We start from the raw sequence: 22840 nt of genomic DNA on the forward strand, positions 1-22840 counted from the left end.
TGTACCGGTTCTTCCTTTCCCCAACATCTGCCATTAGAGTTGGAACCCACACTAGATAGTCACCTGGTCTGCCAACTCAGGGCAGGTTAGCTGATCTTCATCTAGTGTGAATGGGGAGCCTTCAGGGTGAGGGTCAGTCATCACCAGCACAGGCTTACTCAGATGCTTTATGGCTACAACCTCCCTCGTCATCCCAGAATGATCTTCAGCACTCCAACACCAAATGATGCTGTCCAGAAAAAAGGCTAATTGGCGGATTAAGGACCACATGAAGGTACACAATGCTAACAATGGAAAAAGATTGTTTTTTGGAGAAGGCCCCACATAGGGTTGTTAGCGTAATCAGCACTGAGATGTTGGGGTGGGAAACATGTTCTAAACGGCATCTACTCGTTCCATGGAAATAGGCCAACTGGGTCAAGTATCTTAACTCTAACATATTATTAATGGTATCGGTTTCAGATCATTAGATTTGCTGGATTATCAAGAAAATATAAACTTCTCTTGAAGACCTTTAGGAAAGTTAAAAATAAAATCGTAAAAACATGAAATCACTCAACCTGTTTTTAATCAGTTCCTAATTAATTCTCTGGTAAATCTTCTGATCTCATGAAATTCAGCATTATATTGCGGTTGCCGGAAACAAGAGTAAGTTTACAGGGATTTCTGGACGACGAATTAAAGTAGTTTCACGGTTCTAAAAGCAGTTCCACGGGTTGAAGAAAGGCAGATCCATCGAGTTGAAGGTTTTTTTTACCAACTCTACATTACTATTTGCCAGCCTAATTCTAGCCCTCCATGCCCGTAGTTATCAGATAAGCAGCTAGCCCTTTTATAAATGCGGACATTGGCGAATCAGGCAATCTAGGTAAGCAATATACAGAAATGTGCTGCAATTGTTGAGAAGTTAGCTTCTCTTCCAGACCACGGCATCCGACTGGTTGATACTCCGCGGACACTTAAACATATGTGGTTTACTCTGCTCTTCAATCAATTTGAAGCCTGATGGACTCAATGAATATGAGGTATGATCTAAATCTCAATGCACTCGAGTAAAGGACTCCGTATGGCAGCAGAATTCTTAGTACATACCTGGAGAAGGGCCTTGGCACACCCGGCTGGGGGCAGGGAATGGGAGACATATCAAATAAGTAACGAGGGTTGAAAAAAAAACCTGAATCTCTAGAATAGCAGCTAAGAAAACCATTTTTGTACATGGAATATCATCAGATGGGTATGTGTGTGAATCCTGCCAGCGCAGGAAGCTTGTAGACTGAATCGGTGTCTTGTCACTTGCCAGTGTGCTACTTTGGAACAGACTTGTCAGGGTTTGTTAGCTTTATACATCATGTGCAGAATTTACTGCCCTATTGGCTACTTTACAACACAACGCAAATATAATCTTATAATGAAGTCTTGCATCCTCTTCACATTTTCCTTACTTGCTAGAGCAGGGGTCCCCAACCACCAGAGGAGGGGGGTGGGGTGGGGGGGGGGTAGTATATGGGTCTCGAGGAAGGTGGGGGTGAGTTGAGTCACATTTACATTATAAATGTCATAATTATAATAAGTATGCACTAAACTCCAAACCCCTCCATAACCCCGCCCCCATATGACCAAACCCCGCCCTGCCGGGCCATGGAAAAATGGTCTAGTTTGAAGCCGGTCCCTGGTGCAAAAAAAGATTGGGGACCACTGCGCTAGACAACCCATCCTTAGAATCGCACTTTCTGCATTATGGAAAGCACAAAGGCACTGAAATCTGGTATAATGGACTGCAGGAGAGAACGACGTCAGCGGCTCCACTTCTAGGATAAAGTATAACTAAGCCAGTGTTCCTATAGGATCTGCTAGCATATAAAGTATGCGCTGGATGTCTCTTCTCACTAAGGTAAGTTTGAACCCAAGTCCAGAGCATCTTCAGTAGTAGGTTTGTAGCCCCCTAGAGCAGCAGTGTCTGCACCCAGAGACACGCTTTATTCGGCCCTTCTTCCTGATGTCACCATGGAGGCATCCCTTTTTCCAATGAGGTTCCATGCGATGAAATGTCTTCATTCTGTAGAGAGAGGACAATGCTGAGCGGAGCATCGCTTTCATAAACTAAAGTATAAAACAATTTACAAAGTCTACTTCTATTCCAATAGGGCTACGGCCCCTCAAGCAAGCAGTGCCGAGTGCTTACATATCAGAAATGTTAACAAGTCGCCACCTAGTGGAACATAGCAGAAGGGCAATGAATGGAAAGGTTGATTAGATTTTGGCACGCATTTATTAAAAATGTATTTTCTTCGCTTGCCCCTTCCAGCGGTGTGGGTTCTGCAAGTGCTGGAAGACTTATTCTGCCGGCATCTGCGCACCTTCCAAAACACATAACTTTCTAAGCCGACTTGGCTGTATGAGGCCTTGTGATGACCCCCTCCAGTGTCCCCCACCCCCTTCATTTTGTGATATGTAAAAGTTAGTTTTAAATTTTATGAATTTTAATTATGGGTGAAAAGTATTTTTTTTTTGCCATAAATAACATGCTGACTGTTGCACAAGTTGTTACCCTATGTTACAGTGTAGAGTGATCCATCTGTCACAAGGGGCTCATTGCAGATACTGAAGTCTCACAGCTCACATCACTGCTTATCGCATTCATTTTGGGAAAATAAAACCTTTTATCAAATATAATTTCTCAAAATGCTCCTATCCACAAGTAACTTCTCACCTCCAGCCAGTGGCCCTTCCTTCGCATAGGTTGTCCTCAAACACAGCAAGCAACGTATCCCCTTTATGGCAGCCGGCCACGCCCGGTCACGGTTCCCCTTTATGGCAGCCGGCCACGCCCGGTCGCGGTTCCCCTTTATGGCAGCCAGCCACGCCCGGTAGCGGTTCCCCTTTATGGCAGCCGGCCACGCCCGGTCGGGTATGCTCTTATGGCAGCCGGCCACGCCCGGTCGGGTATGCTCTTATGGTAGCCGGCCACGCCCGGTCGGGTATGCTCTTATGGTAGCCGGCCACGCCCGGTCGGGTATGCTCTTATGGTAGCCGGCCACGCCCGGTCGGGTATGCTCTTATGGTAGCCGGCCACGCCCGGTCGGGTATGCTCTTATGGTAGCCGGCCACGCCCGGTCGGGTATGCTCTTATGGTAGCCGGCCACGCCCGGTCGGGTATGCTCTTATGGTAGCCGGCCACGCCCGGTCGGGTATGCTCTTATGGTAGCCGGCCACGCCCGGTCGGGTATCCCCTGTGCCACATGCACTACTGTGCTTGCACATCAGCCAGCAATTATGGTGGCTCTAGGTGTGTGCACTACTGCAAATTCTATCACTACTTTTTATGTACTCAGCAAGTTTTACGAACTTGGCATTTGCGAAGGACATCTCCAGAAGGTTAGTTTGCCAAGTACATACGGCCTTCCCATCAACCCAGATAGATCAGCGGCAGTAACAGGGGAGTGAATAGACTGAGAAAAAAGTAAAGCATTGGAAGTAACGGTTGCAGCTATTATACATAGATGCAGTCCTGATACAACCCCCTTTGATTAAAAGAAAAATGAAATTCCTGCTACAACTATCCCGCCGTGCCGTGTCCCCCTTATACTGCTGTGCGGATCTTACTTCACTAGATGAGAGATTTTTCACTGTCTTGTTTCTCCTCGAGGTCTTCATCAGAATCTGCAGACAAATAAAGACTATTAAAATTACGGCATCAAGAAAAGGTGAATAGATTTACTATACAGTGATCCCTCGCTATATCGCAGTTCAATGATTGCGGCTTCAGTGCATCGCGGAGTTTAGATTGACCACATATAAATCGCCAATCTCGCCAACGCAAGATTGTACACGGCACGCTATTGGCTGATGGAATGTGTTCTGTATCCTGGGCGCTGATCGGCTCACTGATCGTGGCATCGGGCTGACTGATCACTTTTGCGATTGTTTGGCAGTTCACCCGACAGATTCATTTGTGTAATTATAACGCTGTTACTTCGCTGATTTTCACGTATCGCGGGGGTCTCTGGAACGTAACCCCCGCAATAGGCGAAGGTTCGCTGTATATATTTTGAGCCAATATCTAATCCGCCGGTCCCCCATGTGTCCATCAATTCTACCAGGGCAGATCTCGATCTATTGGGAGGAAATAATGAAGGTTCCTATTGAATAACTGCAAGCAAATATATTGAAAACATCGAGAAATGGATGCAGAAAGTATACTGGACAACTGTAGAACTTTCCATTATATAAGGCTCTGTACACGAGCGTCATTATGATAAATAATAGGTTGAGATCGCTCCTCTCCATGAAAAAGGTCTAATCAAACTGGTTCCCTTTCATATAATCATAGCCGACCGATCAGAGAAATACGGATGGATACAACTGGGATACAATTTGAATGCAGACATGAACGGGATTCCGAGATCATAGTGGAAACAACGGACAAACCTACACAAGCATGAGGTCCAAACACATCAGTCAGGTATAGAGCGCCAGCCAAAGGCGGCAGCTGCTGGCATAACACAAGCGTCTCATCTACAATGTCAGACCCATCCTCAATCTTCAAGTACAACAGGTTGCTGTGTGTCCCTGGCGAGGGTCTATAAAATAAATAGACCTAAGTACCCTGCTACGTTCACATCCCACACGCATCGCTTCAAAATAAAATCGCATCTGATAGAACTGATTGTTTCCTATGGATTCCTTCTGCTCCCTCCTCAGACCCAAAGAACAGGCCCCCATGATGGATCTCTGTGCTGGAGAGCTGGCCGCCCACTTGAAAGAAAAGAATTAAAAAAATCGAAAACATCCAAAAAGAAATCTCCGAATATTACACAGCTGCCCAGTCTGCTCAGCACTGCATCCATCACTCATTCACTATCTATACTAGAACCAACGACAGGGGAAGAAGTCTCCAGGCTGCTGTCCTCTTCTCGTCCCACCTCCTGCACTACAGACCCTCTCCGCTCACACCTCCTCCGGTCCCTCTCCCAAGCTCTTATTACCCACCTCACCACCATCTTCAAACTCTCTCTAATCTCTGGTATTTTCCCCTCCTCATTTAAACACTCCATCATATCCCCTTTGCTAAAGAAACCAAACCTAGACCCGACCGACGCTGCCAACTACGACCCGTCTCAAACCTCCCCTTCATCTCCAAATTACTGGAACGCCTGCTCTACTCCCACCTCATACGCTTTCCCTTAGACAACTCTCCCCCATACACCTGACTGAAACCGCCCTCACAAAAAGTATCAAACGACCTGATGACAGCCTTGAGGGGCGACTACTCCCGACTAATTCTCCTCGCTCTCCGCTGCATTTGACACTGTTGACCATGACCTCCTCTTCGCTATGCTTCGCGCTATGGGCCTAAAGGAGCATGCTCTCCTGGTTCTCCTCCTACCTGTCTGACCGCTCTTTCAGTGTCTCCTTCACTGGCTCCATCTCCTCTCCGCTCCCCCATGCTGTTCGGGTCCCCCAGGGCTCGCTCCTTGGTCCCCTCTCCTCTATCTACACAGCCCCTATTGGACAAACCATCAGGAGATTTGGCCTCCAATACCACCTGTACGCTGATGACACCCAGCATACACCTCTTCCCGTGACATCTCAGCACTATTCCTCCAAAACATTACCAACTGTCTGTCCGCTGTCTCTAACACCATGGCCTCCCTTTTTCTCAAATGTAACCTCTCAAAAACTGACCTCCTTGTCTTTCTGCCCTCAACCAGCCGACCTCCCCCAAAAATCTCCATATCAGTATAGGGCACCATCATAACCCCCAGACAGCATGCCCGCTGCCTTGCGGTCACACTAGACTCTGACCTCTCCTTTACCCCCCACATCCAATCTCTGGCCCGAACATGCTACCTGCACCTCAGGTATATAGCTAAAATCTGGTCGTTCCTCACCACAGACGCGCTAAAGACACTTGTTGTTGCCCTCATCCATTCCAGACTCGACTACTGCAACTCTCTGCTCATCGGCCTCCCCCGCGTCATACTCTCCCCTCTCCAATCCATACCAAACGCGGCAGCTAGGCTCATCTACCTGGCCGACAGCTTCTCAGACGCCACCGCACTATGCCAGTCGCTGCACTGGCTACCCATACACTATAGAACTGCACCACACCACCGCACACCATTTACTTTCTTTCCATTTATTACCCAGCCCACACACTCCGATCCGCTAACACACTCAACACCCTTCTAATATGAACCTCACACGCTCGGCTCCAGAACCTCTCTAGAGCAGCACCCATCCTATGGTACGCTCTACCCCAAAACATCCGAACAATCGCCAACACATGGAACTTCAGATGCGCCTCTTTCATAGAGGCATACCAAACCTCCGGATCTAGTCCCCCACCCCCCTATAGCTTTCCACTTTTGCCTATCGTGTACACTTCCTGCCCTGTACTTCCTGTACTGCCCCCCATCCAGTTGATGACCTAAAAACTGTTTATCGCATGTTACCGTCACATTGCTGTGTTCCCCCTTGCTCCACCTCCTGCCCCTGTACTTTCTGTATCACCCCACCCCCTGTTTCCAAATAATTGAATACCGCATGTAAATTTGGTAATTTCTATATTGTTTGTACCCCATGTGCCTCGAAAGTGCTGCGGAATAAGTTAGCGCTATACAAATAAAGATCATTATTTGTGCCATTTTGGGGTACATACAGTTTTTTCAACACTTTCATTGCATTTTTTGTGAGGTAAAAAACAAAATAAGTACTTCGCCTACATTTTTTTCAAGGTTTTTCCTGTTTATGATAAATGGTGTGCTCAAACTAGTACGGGTCATTACAGAGATGATGCTACCAAATATGTGAGGGTTTTGCTTAAATTTTAGTTACACAAATAGTAGAAAATGAGCAAAAAAGTGTTTTGGGGTTTTTTTTTTTTTTTTTTTTAAACACTATGTTTTTACACCCTTTATGTCCCTGTATGGGACCTGAACCATAGCAGCTATGATAAAGCATTGCAGGACTTGTACTGCAATGCTTTATCGCTTGTAATAGCAATGATAGGCAATGGCAAGCTAGGACGCAAGTGTCTGGCATCCTGTTGTCATGGTAACCCATTCGTCCTCTGTGATATCACGGGGGTCTGATAACATCACAGAGGCAGCCCTCTCCCTCTGTGAACCCTTTACATGCTGCGATCTACATAGATCGCAGCATGTACAGGGTTAACAGCGGAGGTCGCTATCCTAATGTAGCTTCGCTGTTGCAGCGGGGGGGGGGATAGTTATTGGTAAACAGCTGGTTCCTGCTGCCGGATGGCGCGGGCTCACTTCTGATCCCGCGCCATTTACAGGACATAACACAACAGGCCGTAAGCTTAAGTACCCTGCAGCCAGGACGCCCTGTGGCGGTAAGGGGTTAAAGGGATTGTCTACTTCTGAACTATTGCATTTGTTCTTTTTTAGGATTGGTGTATCTTAGGTCAGACACAGAAAGGAGATAGTTGGAGTGATTTATGCTTAACGTATTAAAAGGTGTATGCCTTTTTACAAATTTGTTGCATTTGGGACGGTACAAAAGTCCGATAATAGCAGGTGTCGAATTGTGCCAAAATTTGTGCCATTTTCCGACTTTCTCTTAAATTTGCCAAAAACCTGGATACCTTGCCTACTTCTCCTTATCACTTTTCAAATTTTGTGCACGTCAAGGCCTGCAACTCTATTACCCGATTTATTCCAAACGTTGTCGTAAACTACTTAGTACACCTGGGGCGCTGTGTGTTCTCCACCAGAGGACTTCATGGATTTGAGATTATGGATTTCACGGAACATTTCTGTGAAAATGGAAGCATCGTCAGGACCCAGCGAGTAATACTCTGCTAGACTGCTCCAGCTTTCATCCGCAGCGGACCAGATTGGAATTCCAGCTGCACAACCTTCCTGTGTAAGACATGTTGGTTCTTAAGGACACTGTGTGTAGTTTTGTTAACCCTTTCCAATCCACTGTCTGACATCTAAAGACATTCTGATTGAAGGCTGTACAACTCCGATGTCGGTAGACCTCCGGCAGGGTATTCTTACTGTAGATTACTGGCCAGTCTGTTGTAGGGGGCCACTCCAGCATGTCACATACCGCAGTACTGGCTCTAGCCAGGAGATGGCGCCATTGTATAATGACAGAAAGAGAAAGCCCCCTAGTAAATCCTGAATCCAAAATTGGATTGCAAAGGGTTAAACTCTCATTTATAAAGTATATTGAGAAAAGATCTATGTAACTCAACAAAAACCTCTAACAAACTGACTGCACATCTGTGGTTCTTGTTTTGATTATTGCCATTTCCTTTTGTGGAAAAAGCAAGCACAGCTTGAGAGTTCCGGCAGCCATAACGGTAGTCTACCTCACGGTCAGCAACGCCACACATGGCCTTAAAAAAAGTGTTCCTCTAGGTTAAAGGAGCTATCCAGGCAGCGGCCGCCAGGATACCCCGGGGTCAGACACGAAGGGTGTACCGCAAGATTTAAAACCATACACCTTGTACCAATAACTGCAATATTTGGTCATGTAGGTTTTTTTACCCATACCTGTTCTAAAGATTAAAAATTAATATTTACACACGTGAAAAAAAAACAAAAGACTTTATACGGGGTGTCCCTACTTTCCCACATGACTGTATGAAGTCTACAACTCTTCACCAACAGTATACCCAACCAGTGTGTTAAAAGCAAGCACAAATAGCATTGCTCCAATATGAAAGGTTTGCACTGGGGATACAGAGCCGATTCCTGAGAAGAGCACAAATATATCTACAAGTACCTGCAGGAGATTCGGGAGGCGAGTAGAACTGTCCATCCGACCTTGGTCCTGGCGGTAAAAGTGCAGCACGTTCAGAAACGCTCTGAATCACTAAACGACCTTAAAAATAAGAAAATTACCAAGTCAGTAAGGCCTGCCAAAATGGTTTTGCATCTTTTTCATTTTAGAGAAAACCCCCCAACAGTTTTGCCTACAGTGTATTTGGGCTTGGAGAAATGGACTTAATGATTTTGTCCAAGTACAGCACGGGCTAGATTGCAGCTGCGGCTGCCTTTTGTATCTTGTTTTCAAGGCAAAAATATTACTCATTCTAGCTGACATTCTAGCAGGATGAAGTGAGAGCTGCAAGTACTGAACTTCAGCCAGTGTGCAGGAGGGGAGAGGGGTGCAACGGGGGACAAGCAAACAGGGAGAAGATCTGGGATTCTCCTGTTTGTCCCTGGTGAGGTGTAGCATAGACTTCTGTTCATGTTACCATCCCCCTCATCAATCAGAAAGCATCTCTGCTCCGACTGTCACATGTTCTATCGTGGCATTGTTTCCCAGGAAAGGAGTGAGAGGATGAGCGCTTGCTCATGTAATCATTCCCCCCGCACCTGATTAGGCCATTTGTTGACTCCATGATCCAGATGAAAACCAGTCAAATGCCGCAGACAATAACTCTTTAGTGCTAGAAATATTGTATATAATAACCAGCTGCACAATTATATCCGCATCTGTATGAACTACTAGAAAAACAAAACCAGAACAACGCCAGAACACCTCTTTACTGTTCAGCTCACCTTCAAAATCATGCGTAAAATCGCTAAAAAGTGGTCCTTTAGGACAGAAACACGCTGGTCTTTAAGGGTTAATATAGCTACTATGTTATATTCCTGTATTTGCCGTTGCCACAACAGGCAGCAGGCGAATTCCATAGAGTAAATCCCAATGCACTCAAGAACGCTGCCGGTTTGTGCCGCAAGTAACGATACGCACTGATAAATAAAAGGTTTGTGCCGTTTATTAGACTTTACTCGGATCTACCATGCGCACACGACTATTAGATACTTTCGTTTTCCCGTTTTGAGGCCTCGCTCACACGCCAGAATTTTCCAGGGAATTCTGCGTCCGTAATGCTTGTGAATTCAGCGCCATTTTAGAATCCTACTGCTGATTTGGCATAGCCTGACCGGCAACTTTGTGCTCCCTAGAGGCTCCCGGGTGATGGGGAGGGATGTGTCCCCAGCTGAGGGGGGGCGCTGCAGCTGCTAAAATCAGCAGATTGTGACCAGGAATCAGCTGGATACACCAATTGTGCATTTTTCGCTGCGAGAATTCCCCAGAATTTACGCTACGTGCGAACGCACCCTGAAGGGTTTCGATTTTACAAGAGTGTAAAAACCTACAAAAATGTATATATTTTGGTATTGTCGTAATCGTACTGATATGCAGAAAAAAAGTTACCATTTTAATTACACCGTTTACTAAACATCATTAAAAAAGTGTCAGAATTCATGTGTTCTTTTGTCCTGAACCCCCTTACCCTAAAAAAAGATTATCAAAAAGTTAATACATTATAAGGACCCCAAAATGGCACCAATACAAAGTATGGCTCACCACTCAGCGAATAAGCCCTCATATCAATGGAAAAATAAAATAGTTATGGCTTGTGACAAATGGAGATACAGATCATTGCATCCTTAAAGGGATCCTGGGAGCGGTAACACATTTTTAAAACATTTAACCCAAGCAATACCTTAGCACCCCCACCTCCACACAGAGTTCATACATGTCCCATATGTCCAAGTCTACCTGCATACGTCTTCATAAAGCCATCTGGAATTCTGCAACAATGTACAGTGCAATAAAAACGAACAGAATTTAAGGAGGGTCCGGTGGGGCGCAGAGTGTTAAGGCAGCAGAATGCAGTCCGGAGCTCTCTGGGGAAGGAATGGCAAAAACAGTCTGCCAAGAAAATGTCACAATGTGACGTCACCCTAGGAGTCAGTCATGACTCTGTGCTCGCACCAGTGGACCTTACCTTTACCTAGCCAGAACTTATCCTTGGTTTGGGTCACCAATATCAGATTGGCAAGGGTCCAACCCCCAGCATCCCCATTAATGCGCTGCTTTTTGCACCAGAAATAGGACCCCTCCGTAGAGGGTGCAGCATTCCAGAAAGGTGCTGCAAGTTCAGGCCCTTTAACCCTTTGCAATCCACTGTCTGACCTCTGAAGACATTATGATTTAAGGCTGTACAGCTCTGATGTTGGTAGACGTCCGTCAGGGTTCTCTTACTGTATATTGCCAGCCTCTCTGCTGTTGGAACCTATCCAAGTGTCACCTCATGTAGTACTGGCTTTAGCCAGCATATAGTGTCATTGTATAATGGCAGAAAAAGAGTAAGCCCCCTAGGAAAACCAGGATACAAATTGGATTTGAAAGGGTTAAAGGGAAGATCTGTGGGTGTTCTAGGTGGCAAAACCCTCTGCTATTTGTTACATATGCTGAGCATAGATCATCAATAAAAAAAAAGGGACCCTCACATCCACAGTTCCGCACGTGGCATAAAGTATGGGTGGCATAGAATTTACCACACTTTTGTAAGACGGGTGGTTTCTTTTTGAGAAGAATGTTTTTACACTCCAGTTGGTCAAACCCGTCATTTTAAACCATAAATTGTAGGATAAGTAGTTAATAAAAAAAGATTCAAAAAGACATTTTTTAAACTTACGATTTTCTTCTTCAGCTTCTTGTGGTAAAACTTTAAAATCTAAGAACCAAGCCTCTATCCAGGCCAAGATGAAGGACATGATAGGAAGGACGTAGCCAAAAGCACCTTGGGAGAACAGCTGGGGAGACAAAGACGACAACTTTTATTCACACCGTTATCAGATCGAAAAAACCACTCGTAATTATCATCAACAACGGACAAATAACGACTGCGGATGTTCAGGCATCTTCAGATCTACGCCGCTTACTCCGTCATATTGATGGAACTCCATGGACCCCACTATAAGTCACGGAGTATGGAAGGCGCATTTGATGTCCATCCTTCAACAGACCCTGCAATGTATTATGAGGCTCACTTTTAACGGAGGTTGGATGGCAGACGTGAACACAGTATGTAAGGCCGAAAAAAAGATATATTTCCATCCAGTTCAGCCTATTAGCCTCCCCCCCCCACCCCCAATGTTGATCCAAGTGGAGTAAAATGAAAAAAATAAAGCGTCATTCAGGCATCTTTCGGTGCGTCTTGTTTCTACGGCGCAGAAACTGCAACAAAAATCACACTATATCTTTTTTCTACGGGTCAGTACGATTACCAAGATAACAAACGTATGTAGTTTTTTTTTTCTTTGCTGTACTACCTGCATTTTTTTTTAAATTAATTATTTTCTGCCATCTTCTGCGCGCAATAACTTTATTTTTCCTTTGACATAGTTGTGTGGGGGCTCATTTTTTGCGGGTCGTCCTGCAGTTTCCGTTGGTACCATTTTTGAATTCATATGATATTTTGATCAGTTTTTATTGCAATTTTTCTTAGAGACTGGGTGACCAAAAATCTCTGGTATTCTTAATTTTTTTTCTTTTTTGTTCGACAAGCATCGTGCGGCGTAAGTAATGTGTTCCTTTAATAGATCGGACTTTTACAGACGCAGCGATACCAAATATGTATTTTTGTTTTATTATTTAGATTCTTTTATTGTAAATATGGCGAAAGTTGTTTTTTATTAACTTTTACTTTTTTTTTCTCAACAATTAGTAAAACTTTATTGTTTTTAGTTTTACTTTTTTTTTTTCAGCTTCCCCTAACTAACCACCACTAGTGATGCTTTGATCGCTCCTGCAGTAGATCATGCTGTGATCTGACAGGCAGTCTATCAAGCCACCCCACAGGGATGGCTTGATAGGCAGTCTGCTAAGACAGCCCTGTGGCCTTTCAGAAGGCCGCCAGCTGCCATGACACCCACACGACTCCCTGCGATCTCATTGCGGGGAGGCTGTACGGGACGTCTAAACATCATTCGGGACATTAAAAAGGTTAACAGCCCAGATTGGCCGTGCGACCGCTCGCAGCTGTTGCCGCTGGGTGTCGGCTGTAATAAACAGCCTGCACCCACGATGTATGATGAGAGATAGCCGCGTGATCTCTCATCATACATACCCCGACCCTGCAGGACGTAACTGTACGTCCCATAGAAGGAAGGGGTTAAATGACTTTAAAGGCCAAAAATGCTTCTAGTTGATGTTAAAGTCTGAATTTAGTATAAAATAAACCCTAGGCAAAGCTTTTCAGTTTGGGGCATTTTGTTGTTTTTATTTTTCAAGCAGGCTCGTTTTAAACGTTACAAAATAAAAATGCCACAAAAAACGCTTTAAAAATATGCCAAGAAAACATGACTGAAACGCGGGCATTTTTTTTTTTTTTTTTTTTTAATTAAAACACTGAAAAAATATTTTTTGTGAAGAAGGTATAAAGTATAAAGGCAGCCGAGACCAAGACAAATTACGCTGCAAGTTAGTTTCATGCAGAGGCATTTAGGGCTTATTCACACAACCGTATTTACGCAGGTATTTTGGCACAAAAACCGCGACCGTGCGAAGCATTGGATTCCAATGGCTTCATTCAGATGAACGTTTTTTTCTACGTAAAATATACGCATATATATATTTTTTTTAATAATTAGTGCATGAAGAGACGGGGCTTGCCTTATTTTTTGATGTGATACACAGTAAGTTCCCATAGACTTCTGTGGCAGCTGGGATGGGGTGGGGGAGTGGTGTTACCCTGCGTATAACACTGGGAAAAGAAGACAGCTGCCCTAATTAAGCATTGATTGTCATTCTGAGCATTTTAGTCCGATCGTCCTTCGCCATCGCTTCAGCGTCTTTTCGCATTCACGCAGCAGCGCCCCGCGTGAACAGCTGGAAATACACGAAGATTGGAACTCGATCATTTCAAAAAGTCATTCATACGGTGCGTGCGGGCAAACGTAAAATCGCATACGGTCGTGTGAAGGCCGCCTTAAAGGCCATGGACAGCTATGAATCCGTTTCTGCGCTGCATGTACAAATAGAACAAATCTGCAGTTGTGCATGTAAACAGCAGAGAACGAGCTGCGAGAGTCGGGGCGGCGCTCCTCCTGTCGGACGGCTCAGACGTCTTTAGGAGCAGCTGGTTTGTGATCGTCCATATATTTTATTGATTTAATAAACGTTAAGTTTTATATATCAGTCAGACAGTTCTTCTCGGGGATAAAATTTGAGTTTATTTTGAAGTAGACTGTTGCCACGGTGATAGTTTTGAAAATTTTGAATTATGGCAAGCTTCCTGTCAAGTTGCATTGACACTGCACCTTGGCTCACTGAGGCAAAATCGGTGTTCTCAAATAAAGAGCTGGATACTAGCACACATACAGTTTCTATTAACCAAGCGTTCAAAAACTTGACTAAAGTATACAAAGACTTCGTACGCGTCTGGTGGGAGGTCCAGGGACTCTCCAATTATTTGGAGAATAAGATAGTGCCCCGAGGACTTAGAGTCCATATACTGCCCACTCCAAAAATGAGAAACAACGCTTTCATGATCAAATGGGAACAAGAAGCTACGGCTAGTCCTCTGAGACTCATGACCTTGCTCCTAGAGGAGGAAAAGATAAATCTTGAGAAAAATGGTAAAGCCCTTGACGAGTTCATTAAGGAAGTACAGAAGTTCTCAAGTGAAGCAGACATTGAGAGAAGAGAGAACTCTCTCAAATTAACCATTGACAAGTATACCTGCCACTTGAAAGAAAGAAAACACCACCAATATAATAGAGATATGAACGATTTTAAAGAGAACAGGGCATATGACAACAGATCTCAAACGGAGTCAGAGCTGAGCTCCTCCGAAGGGGAGATGCCCATGAATGACACCTCAAGGAGAGGCCAATTCACAGGCAACTTTAAAAATAGGGGTTCAAACAAACAAAGACCCCGTAACAAGGCTAGAACTAACTCAAGAGATAGACCTTTTTTAGGGCAACCCATCTCCCACTACATGTTGAGAGACCGAGGGGGCCCTGGACCGGCCCACTAGAAAATAGTACAGACACTATTAGGGACTATGAAGCTGATATGACTCCGCAGAATGAGAATAGTAATGAACTCCAAGTTATAAATCTATCCACGAAAACACTATCGAACGAGGAAATGTCTGTGTTGAAAAAGGGCCTTTCATTCATCCCTACTAATAAATATAATGACTTCAATTGGGTAAAAGACATATCGCTGTTCCTACGCAAACTCAGGTGGAGGAAACATTTCCTGATACAGGAGAGAAAAAAAATGTTCAGAATTGGGTCTGGATCTGAATGATAGAGAAGCACTTTCAATATTAGAATCCCTAGAAGTGGAGAATGAGAGGGACCCCTCTCAGGGACCATTCACTAGTCTCCAACCTAAGAGTACAAGCACCCCTTCGGGAGATTTTCCCTTTATTGACCTATTTGAATCTATGGTCAATAGAGAATTGAAAAAACTGTCTGAAACCAAGACGTATAGGAGACAGAATTTATCATCAAAAGAAATGAAAGCACTAACAGCTATAGAAAAAGATACGAAGATCGTTATTAAACCTTCTGATAAAGGGGGAAATATCGTTATACTCGATCGGAAACAGTATCTTGAAATGTGTCTTTCTTTGTTGAATGACAGTGCTACCTATAAAACTCTTCAAAATGACCCCACAGACCAATTTCTAAGCGAACTGAAAGAAATCCTGATACGAGCTAAGGAGAAATCACTGATAAGTGAAAAAGAACTTGCGTATATGTACCCTTCTAGTCCTCAGATCGCTACGTTTTATGGGCTCCCCAAAGTACACAAGGGGTTGTCCCCACTTAAGGGGAGACCTATCGTCTCTGGTATTGATTGCCTTACACAGGGCGTAAGCAAGTACCTTGACCAGGTTCTCAGGCCCTTTGTTGAGGCACTACCTGCCTACACGAGAGACACAATGGATGTGCTCAAACGGATCGAGGGCATACATCTATCTCCTGAAACCAAATTCGCATGTCTTGATGTAGAATCCTTATACAGTTCGATTCCCCATGCAGGAGGCCTGAATGCAGTTGACTTCTTTCTCAGACAGAGAGGATTACATCTTAAAGAACATAACATCTTACTGCTGGACCTCTTATCCTTTGTACTGAAACACAACTATTTCCTATTCAATAGGAAATTCTTCCACCAGCTCAGGGGTACGGCTATGGGGAGCCCCTGTGCCCCCAGCTATGCCAACCTATACCTGGGCTGGTGGGAGGAAGTGATGGTGTTCAGCGAGGAAAACGAAAAATGGACTGCATTTGTAGAACTGTGGATAAGGTTCATTGACGATATTTTGATATTGTGGACTGGCTCTGTTGAGGATTTCTCTGAGTTTGTTGAACATCTAAATAGAAACGACCTTAACTTGTTCCTAACAGCTGAGATTGATCCTGTTAAGGTCACATTCTTGGACTTGACTATCTCACGCACAGAGAATGACTGCATCGAGACCACTATCTTTCGGAAACAGACAGCTACGAACACGCTGCTTCATTGGTCCAGTCACCATCCGACCCCGTTAAAACGAGGAATACCGAAAGGCCAATTCATTAGAACGAGGCGTAATTGTTCGAACGAAAGTGATTATAACATCAAGGCATCGGAGATGCGTAGACGATTCCGAGACAGAGGGTACCCAGAAGAAGTCATCAAGAAGTCGGAAATGCAAGCCGCTGAACTGAGAAGAGAAGATCTTTTGGAACCTAAACAGAAATCTACATCGGAGGTGACACGGATCATCGGTTGTTTCGATGACAGATCACAAGATGTACAAAACACACTCATGAAACACTGGGACATTCTCATGAAAGATGGTGATCTAAAAGAATTTCTACCCATTAGACCACTTATCACCTATAGACGTGGTAGAAATCTACGGGATAGACTCGTACATAGTCATCTATCCTATGTACCAACAAATTCTACGTGGCTTCCAGCTGAAGCACCAAAAGGTTATTTTCCATGTGGCAGTTGCAAAGCGTGCAAATACATGCAAAAGAGTACAACTTTTTCAAGCCCTTCTACACAGAAAGTATATAACATCAGAGAGTTCATTAACTGCCGTACGAGCGGAGTCATTTATTTAGCTTCATGTCCCTGTCCAATGGTATACATAGGAAAAACCAAACAGCAATTACGTCGTCGTGTATTAGCACACATTGGTAACATCAATAGGAAAGAGCAAACAAGTTTAGCGGTACATATGAAAGAAATGCATAATAACAACCCAGACCTAGTGACATTCCGAGGCATTGAATGCGTCAGAGAGAACGGGAGAAGAGGAAACCTGGATAAAAGATTACTGCAGAAGGAATGCACATGGATATATAGATTAGACACCTGTGCACCAAAGGGATTGAATGAGACCCTTTCCTTTGCAGCATTCATATGAAAAACTATCTGACCTCTTTATCAAATATCTTCCTTGCTCTGCGCATTATTCACTGTGCCCTGCTGTGACATTAGTTGCTTCCCTCGTTGATATGTATACAGCCCGTGTGGTGTGAATAATAAGCGAAGGATGGATGTCATCTTCATTTTTGAACTCACATGCACTGTCTTATGAATTCCTTCGGACCTATAGTGCCATATTTTTCAACGTATACATCTATATGTAGTATCTCTGTATGATCACTAGTACTAATGGTCTGTTGTGACCCTGCATTTCCACCTATATTGGGTATTTGCATCCCCCTTGCTGGTACTTTCGTGGACGTTACCAAGGAATTAACGAACAGAATGGGTCTCTTACTTAGAGACACATTCACTATCTATATGCTGTTTGATCTATATACTTACCTGTATATGTGCATGTACCCCAATATTTATCTAAGAAAGAAATTTAGACATGTAGATTTTGTCCTCCTTTATTGCTTCTGTGTGGATTCATAAGTCCCTAGGCACAACACTCATCCCTCAATGTCTTTTGCCATCGATATGGAATGCTCCCGGTATCAGGGTTATTTCCTATTAGGCAGCGACTGCAGTAAAATACTAAGTTCGGCCAGGAAGTCTATGCGCATGCGCTAACTTCAGCCAAGACTAAGTCCGTGTATACAGCGGTTGCGCATGCGCCGCCAGCTGCGAAGAGTACGTACGTCACTTCGGGATAGTGTACGCCGTGGTGGTATCGCGTCGCTACGCTATTCCACGTCATGGGCGCGCCGTACTTCGTCTTCAATAGGAGGCGGCGCCGGCGCTCTGACGTGGCACGGCCGCACGTCGTGACGTCACCACGCTGCGCCCGTTGGCGAGGTGAATGGGATGCGTCTGTGCTGATCACGTGTCGACGTGATGACGCGGCGACGCAGTCACGTCACAGCGCAACGTCATTTGAATAGGAGGGTGTGTTGGGCTCTCTAGGACCTGATTGGGGCCAGGGATACTCCCACACAGCGAATATGGGCGGAGACTGTAGTATTTAAGATGGAACTGAAGTTTCACTTACCATTGCTGCCTCTGTCTGTGTAGCTGCTCATGCTATAAGTCGTGCCCCTAATTAATGGGGTAGTGCATCTATACTAAACCAGTCCACAGCATTTACCACTATGTTAAGTGGAGTAGTGGACTTTTGATATCAGACTGACCTGAAATAATATCAGTCATCTTTGAAATTAGGTCAGAAAGTACTAAGGGCTAATAGGAGTAGTTATCAAAGCCTGAGCCTTGTAGTACTTCCTTCAATCCTGATGAAACAACAGGCGTATTTACCTGTTGCGGAAACGCGTTGATTGATTGACTAGATTGATTGATTAGTAAAACCACTAGTAGTATAGACCTATTTATATACTGAGTGCAGTGACACTTTTGTGTGCACTTGATGTAGCAGCATCAGTCCTTTAAGTGCTACATTAGTGCATTTAGTGAGGGTTGGCACAGTATAACTATACTCCATGCGGACATATCACATGTGAGAAACGTGATTGAGATCTACACTTGTGATAATCCTGGAGGAGCTGTGAAGTATATCCCTCCGTCCCATGGAACTATACACCATCTAGTTTTGATGGAGTATAAGGGTTTAATGACAATCCAAATCCATTCATTTTCCCTTTGAGTAATTGTCATCCAAGAAGACCACTCTGGCATCTATTGAGCGTGGTCTCTATGTTGTGACGTTGTACTCTAGCTTTACCCTCTAAGAAGTGAATACCTGATATATTTCACCCTATTAAGGGGAAAATGGAGAAGGCATAACTGGGGAACTGGAGCCCCTCATAGTAATTAACTATCTATTCCCCATAGCGGAAACATATGCCTTTAGTTAATCGTGGAATATTTACATTGGTACCCACTTTCATCAATGGGATACTGTATACATCCACATACTTCAGACATATGAAACCTACTTGTTAGGTGGTGTATTTACACTACAGTAATCCTAAGGAGGTACTTGAGAATTCTAGGTTCCCAACAGAAGTAGGCCCGTTTCCATCACCCTAGGGTGGCATAATCATCATTTTAGATACTGTGTGTTTGTGATCGTCCATATATTTTATTGATTTAATAAACGTTAAGTTTTATATATCAGTCAGACAGTTCTTCTCGGGGATAAAAAGTGCTCTTACCTTAGATAAAATGACTTTCACTATGAGGAAGGCACAAGTGGTTGCTGTGGTCACCTACAGAGGAAGGATGAGAGAACGTTACTACAAATCATACAACCTAATGGGGCCCACTATAACATCCACGTATGGCCAAACCCCTCGGTGACAGGCGAATATCTGTCTCCCATACTGCACAGGATATATAGTATGTATACAGCGCTCCCTCCCCTATATTAAGCCTTAGAAATGTCCCAACACCTGAAATCCAAACCCCTTTATGTCGCAGCAGGCGTGGGATACGGATCACTATAGGCCTCTTTAAAAAAGCACAACAGCGCTATGAAGTCTTGAGTTGGTAAGATCTAAAATGCTCCATAGGACCAATTCCATCAGCGAGAGGCTATAGGGTCTCCTCCATGTGCTGTAGAGGCGGTAGTTACATATGTTCTAGCTGGAGCCGTCATGCTGTGTGCGTGAGCAATGGGGATCTAATAAGGTACGACAGCCCGGGTTGTCCTCCTCCCATATGTATAGATTATGCTATATGGGGGTTTAAATAATGGTTTTTGTTATCTTGGATGTGAGATAATAATATGTTAAAAGGTCACCAACTTTTCAAACAACTTGAGCTTTTGTGCTAACAAAAAGTGCTATTTCCTTTATTTACCTAAAATGATATTTTTGAGTTGAAAAATCACTCGGAAATGTTGGCCATTAGGAGGGGTGGGGGGGGGGGGGGAGGATCTCCCTTCCTTATAACTTGCTGTCTGTAGAACAGTAAATTTAGGAAGGGGAGGATCATCCTGCTAATTGAAGTCCATGAGGGCAGAAAGGAGAAAGAGGGAAAGACACACGTATGTGATGTTGGGACCAATGGTGGGTCATTCACATTTAAGACTGCTGAGTACTGTTGTACACTGACCTACATGATAATGTTGTGTCTCTTTGTATGTTACAGTTAGAGAGCAGAATCTGCAGTTCTCTGTGAATAGTCTATAGAAAGAATCATAACAGACTCTTCCCACCAGTTCCAAGAGAACAGAGAAATAGAGATCAAGTCAGCAGTGGGGAAAATACGGGGTACCAGTCATATAATGGCCATATATAGTGTTATTCCTCCCGTGCACAAAGTAGCTTATTCTGAGAAGTTAGGGATGATGAGTTAAGTACACTGATGATTATCCTCACCTTGACAAACTGTATTCACTATTGTCCCTGCCTTTGTGATATATTATATCTTTAGTATTACTGATGACCGGCTCATACAGCTTCACGTATAATATCCGCTTTATATAAGAGACGGTGGGCCCATTGTACTGTTACCTTGTGTCCCCCTTGTTTCCTCATACACTAAGCTCCTGCGAGCGGCTCTCACCCCATCTGCTCCAATTGTTTATTAGTTTATATTATATGTAATGTCTGATCAGTACCCTCTGATCTGCTGAATATGTCGGTGCTATACAAATAAAGACTATGATTGCTGCTGCCATGTATCTACCCGATAACCACAGTGATACCTACCGCTACGGCCCACCAGTGGCGCATTTTGCATATTGCATAAGCAATAATTAGAACATTAAATCGAAAGAATGACAACAACTGCGGAGAAAAAAAAAAAAAGAGAATTCACGGCTTACATCACATGTTTACAGAACAACAAGGACAAAAGAGAAGTATCATTCATTACTTGTGATATTTCAGCAGGCAGTCTCGGGTCGGTCTTACTGCCAGGCCTCAAATTAAGGCCGGTCTCACAAGACTGGATTTGTATTGCGGATTCTGCAGTGGGCATTGGACGGCATGCATTTTCAATTTTTCACTCACACTCGCGGATACAAATTGCGTATTCCATGAGTGGAAGAAAAATTGCAGCATGCTCTATTTTTCTGCAGAATCCACGCGGGCGGTCTCTACTGCTGTGAATGCGGCCCATACACAATTAACATTGCTCATGGGTTCCCACGTCATCACTAAGCAACGGCACAGGAGATACAAATAAACAAAAAAACTGTAGCATGCACGACCGCCTGCGAGCCTCCCTAGTACCGGTATAGGAGGTCTGCAGAGTCACCGGCCGGGCTCAATCGGAATCCGCTGTGGGCCTCCTGTCTGCGGTAGTTGACCCCCTCGTGCAAGCCTGGCCTAAGGGGTAGACAGGGGTCCTCTTACACGCTGATCTCTTATCTGTCATTTATTGGTTTGTCTATTCTGTTGCTCATTTTCCGGAGCAGGGAGAGGGTCTTAGGGCAAACAGGACTATACCGGGATCCCGAATACATCGATACACTTCAAAAGGGGACGATGTATTATGAAGGGAACATGGCCTATTTGATGGTGCGCATCTGATGAGATGTTGTGTTTTCAGTGCTTCTAGCAGAAATAATGGCATAATATAGCACACAAGCCTGTAGCATTCAGCTGGCATTAGACTGCCTATGCTGCACCGTATGAAGCCCTGTGCATGTGCCAAGCTGCAAGTCACCGAGCGGAGAGTCAAGCCTCAAGTCCACGGGCATAAATGAATTGCGGAATCCTCGGGGGTCACCCGCAGTTCAATATGCCCATAGGCTATTATTGGGCATCTGCTGGTATTTAAATACCTGCGGATGTCATTTTTTTCTCCACCGGCGGATCGCATGCAGGGGAAAAAAACGCAGCATTCTTCATTTTTCTGTGGATCCTGCAGGGGCGGCTTTTAAGTCAATGGAAGCCGTCCGGTCCGCGGCACACCCACAGCTATAACAGCAGACGTGCCGCGGATCCGCGGGGAAGCAGGAGGTATAAAAAAAGAAGAAAAGCACGGCGCATGCTCTGGGCACGCCGGACGGCATGCAGGGACACATCGGCCGTGTATAAGAAAGAAGATCCAGCCACGACGGAGGAGATCAGCAGCGGCCGGACAGGCAAGTTAAATGTCTTTTTGGCCTCATGTCTGCGGGCGCGGCAGGAATCTGCTGTAGGATTCCACACTCCTAATCCGTGCGTGCCCGTGGACATGAGGCCTTGAGCGGGGTAAGACGTACACTTATTTCCTGATCAGCCAGTATAAACCTACAGACAGGTTCACAGGTCACATGGTTGAGGGCCATACAGATATACATTCGTCAGCACCTACGCTGCATGCTATAGAAAAGCAGGTGAGAGGCCTCGTGAGAGGCTAATGGGTTTTCAGGATTGGCATAGATATTAAAGTTTGTGCAGTAGGCAAACAAGAGACAGGAATAAATCACGTAGGAATCTAATTTCCTGGTGGAATAGCATATTTACCAGGATTACAGGTTTGATACCCGAGGCCCAACGACTCTGATCATAGAGGGCAATGAAAGGTATTCAGCTACATACATCGATAAACGGACTGATCTAAATAACTGATCCAGGCACAAATATAACTAGAGTATACGGATGCGTTCACACGGCGACGATGTGCTGTGGATTTTGGTGCAGATTTCACACTGAATTGT

General features: G+C 44.5%; 1 protein-coding gene across 2 annotated transcripts in view; it reads right to left on the reverse strand.

The window, feature by feature from the left end:
* Positions 1–551: 551 nt before the first annotated feature.
* STARD3NL (STARD3 N-terminal like) overlaps positions 552–22840 on the reverse strand; it is a 42339-nt gene continuing 20050 nt past the window's right edge. The window contains exons 5-10 of one of the 2 annotated variants that reach the window (XM_066585179.1): positions 20901–20978; positions 19401–19454; positions 11477–11594; positions 8761–8859; positions 3604–3660; positions 552–2056 (exon numbers count right to left, since the gene is read on the reverse strand). In XM_066585179.1, coding sequence (XP_066441276.1) covers positions 3608–3660; positions 8761–8859; positions 11477–11594; positions 19401–19454; positions 20901–20978 — 402 coding nt within the window. In that variant the 3' untranslated portion in view covers positions 552–2056; positions 3604–3607. The remainder of the gene's footprint in view (positions 2057–3603; positions 3661–8760; positions 8860–11476; positions 11595–19400; positions 19455–20900; positions 20979–22840) is intronic. The other variant, XM_066585180.1, reaches the window with a different exon arrangement.

This window comes from Eleutherodactylus coqui, chromosome 12 (genome assembly GCF_035609145.1).
Source record: "Eleutherodactylus coqui strain aEleCoq1 chromosome 12, aEleCoq1.hap1, whole genome shotgun sequence".
Lineage (NCBI taxonomy): Eukaryota > Metazoa > Chordata > Amphibia > Anura > Eleutherodactylidae > Eleutherodactylus > Eleutherodactylus coqui.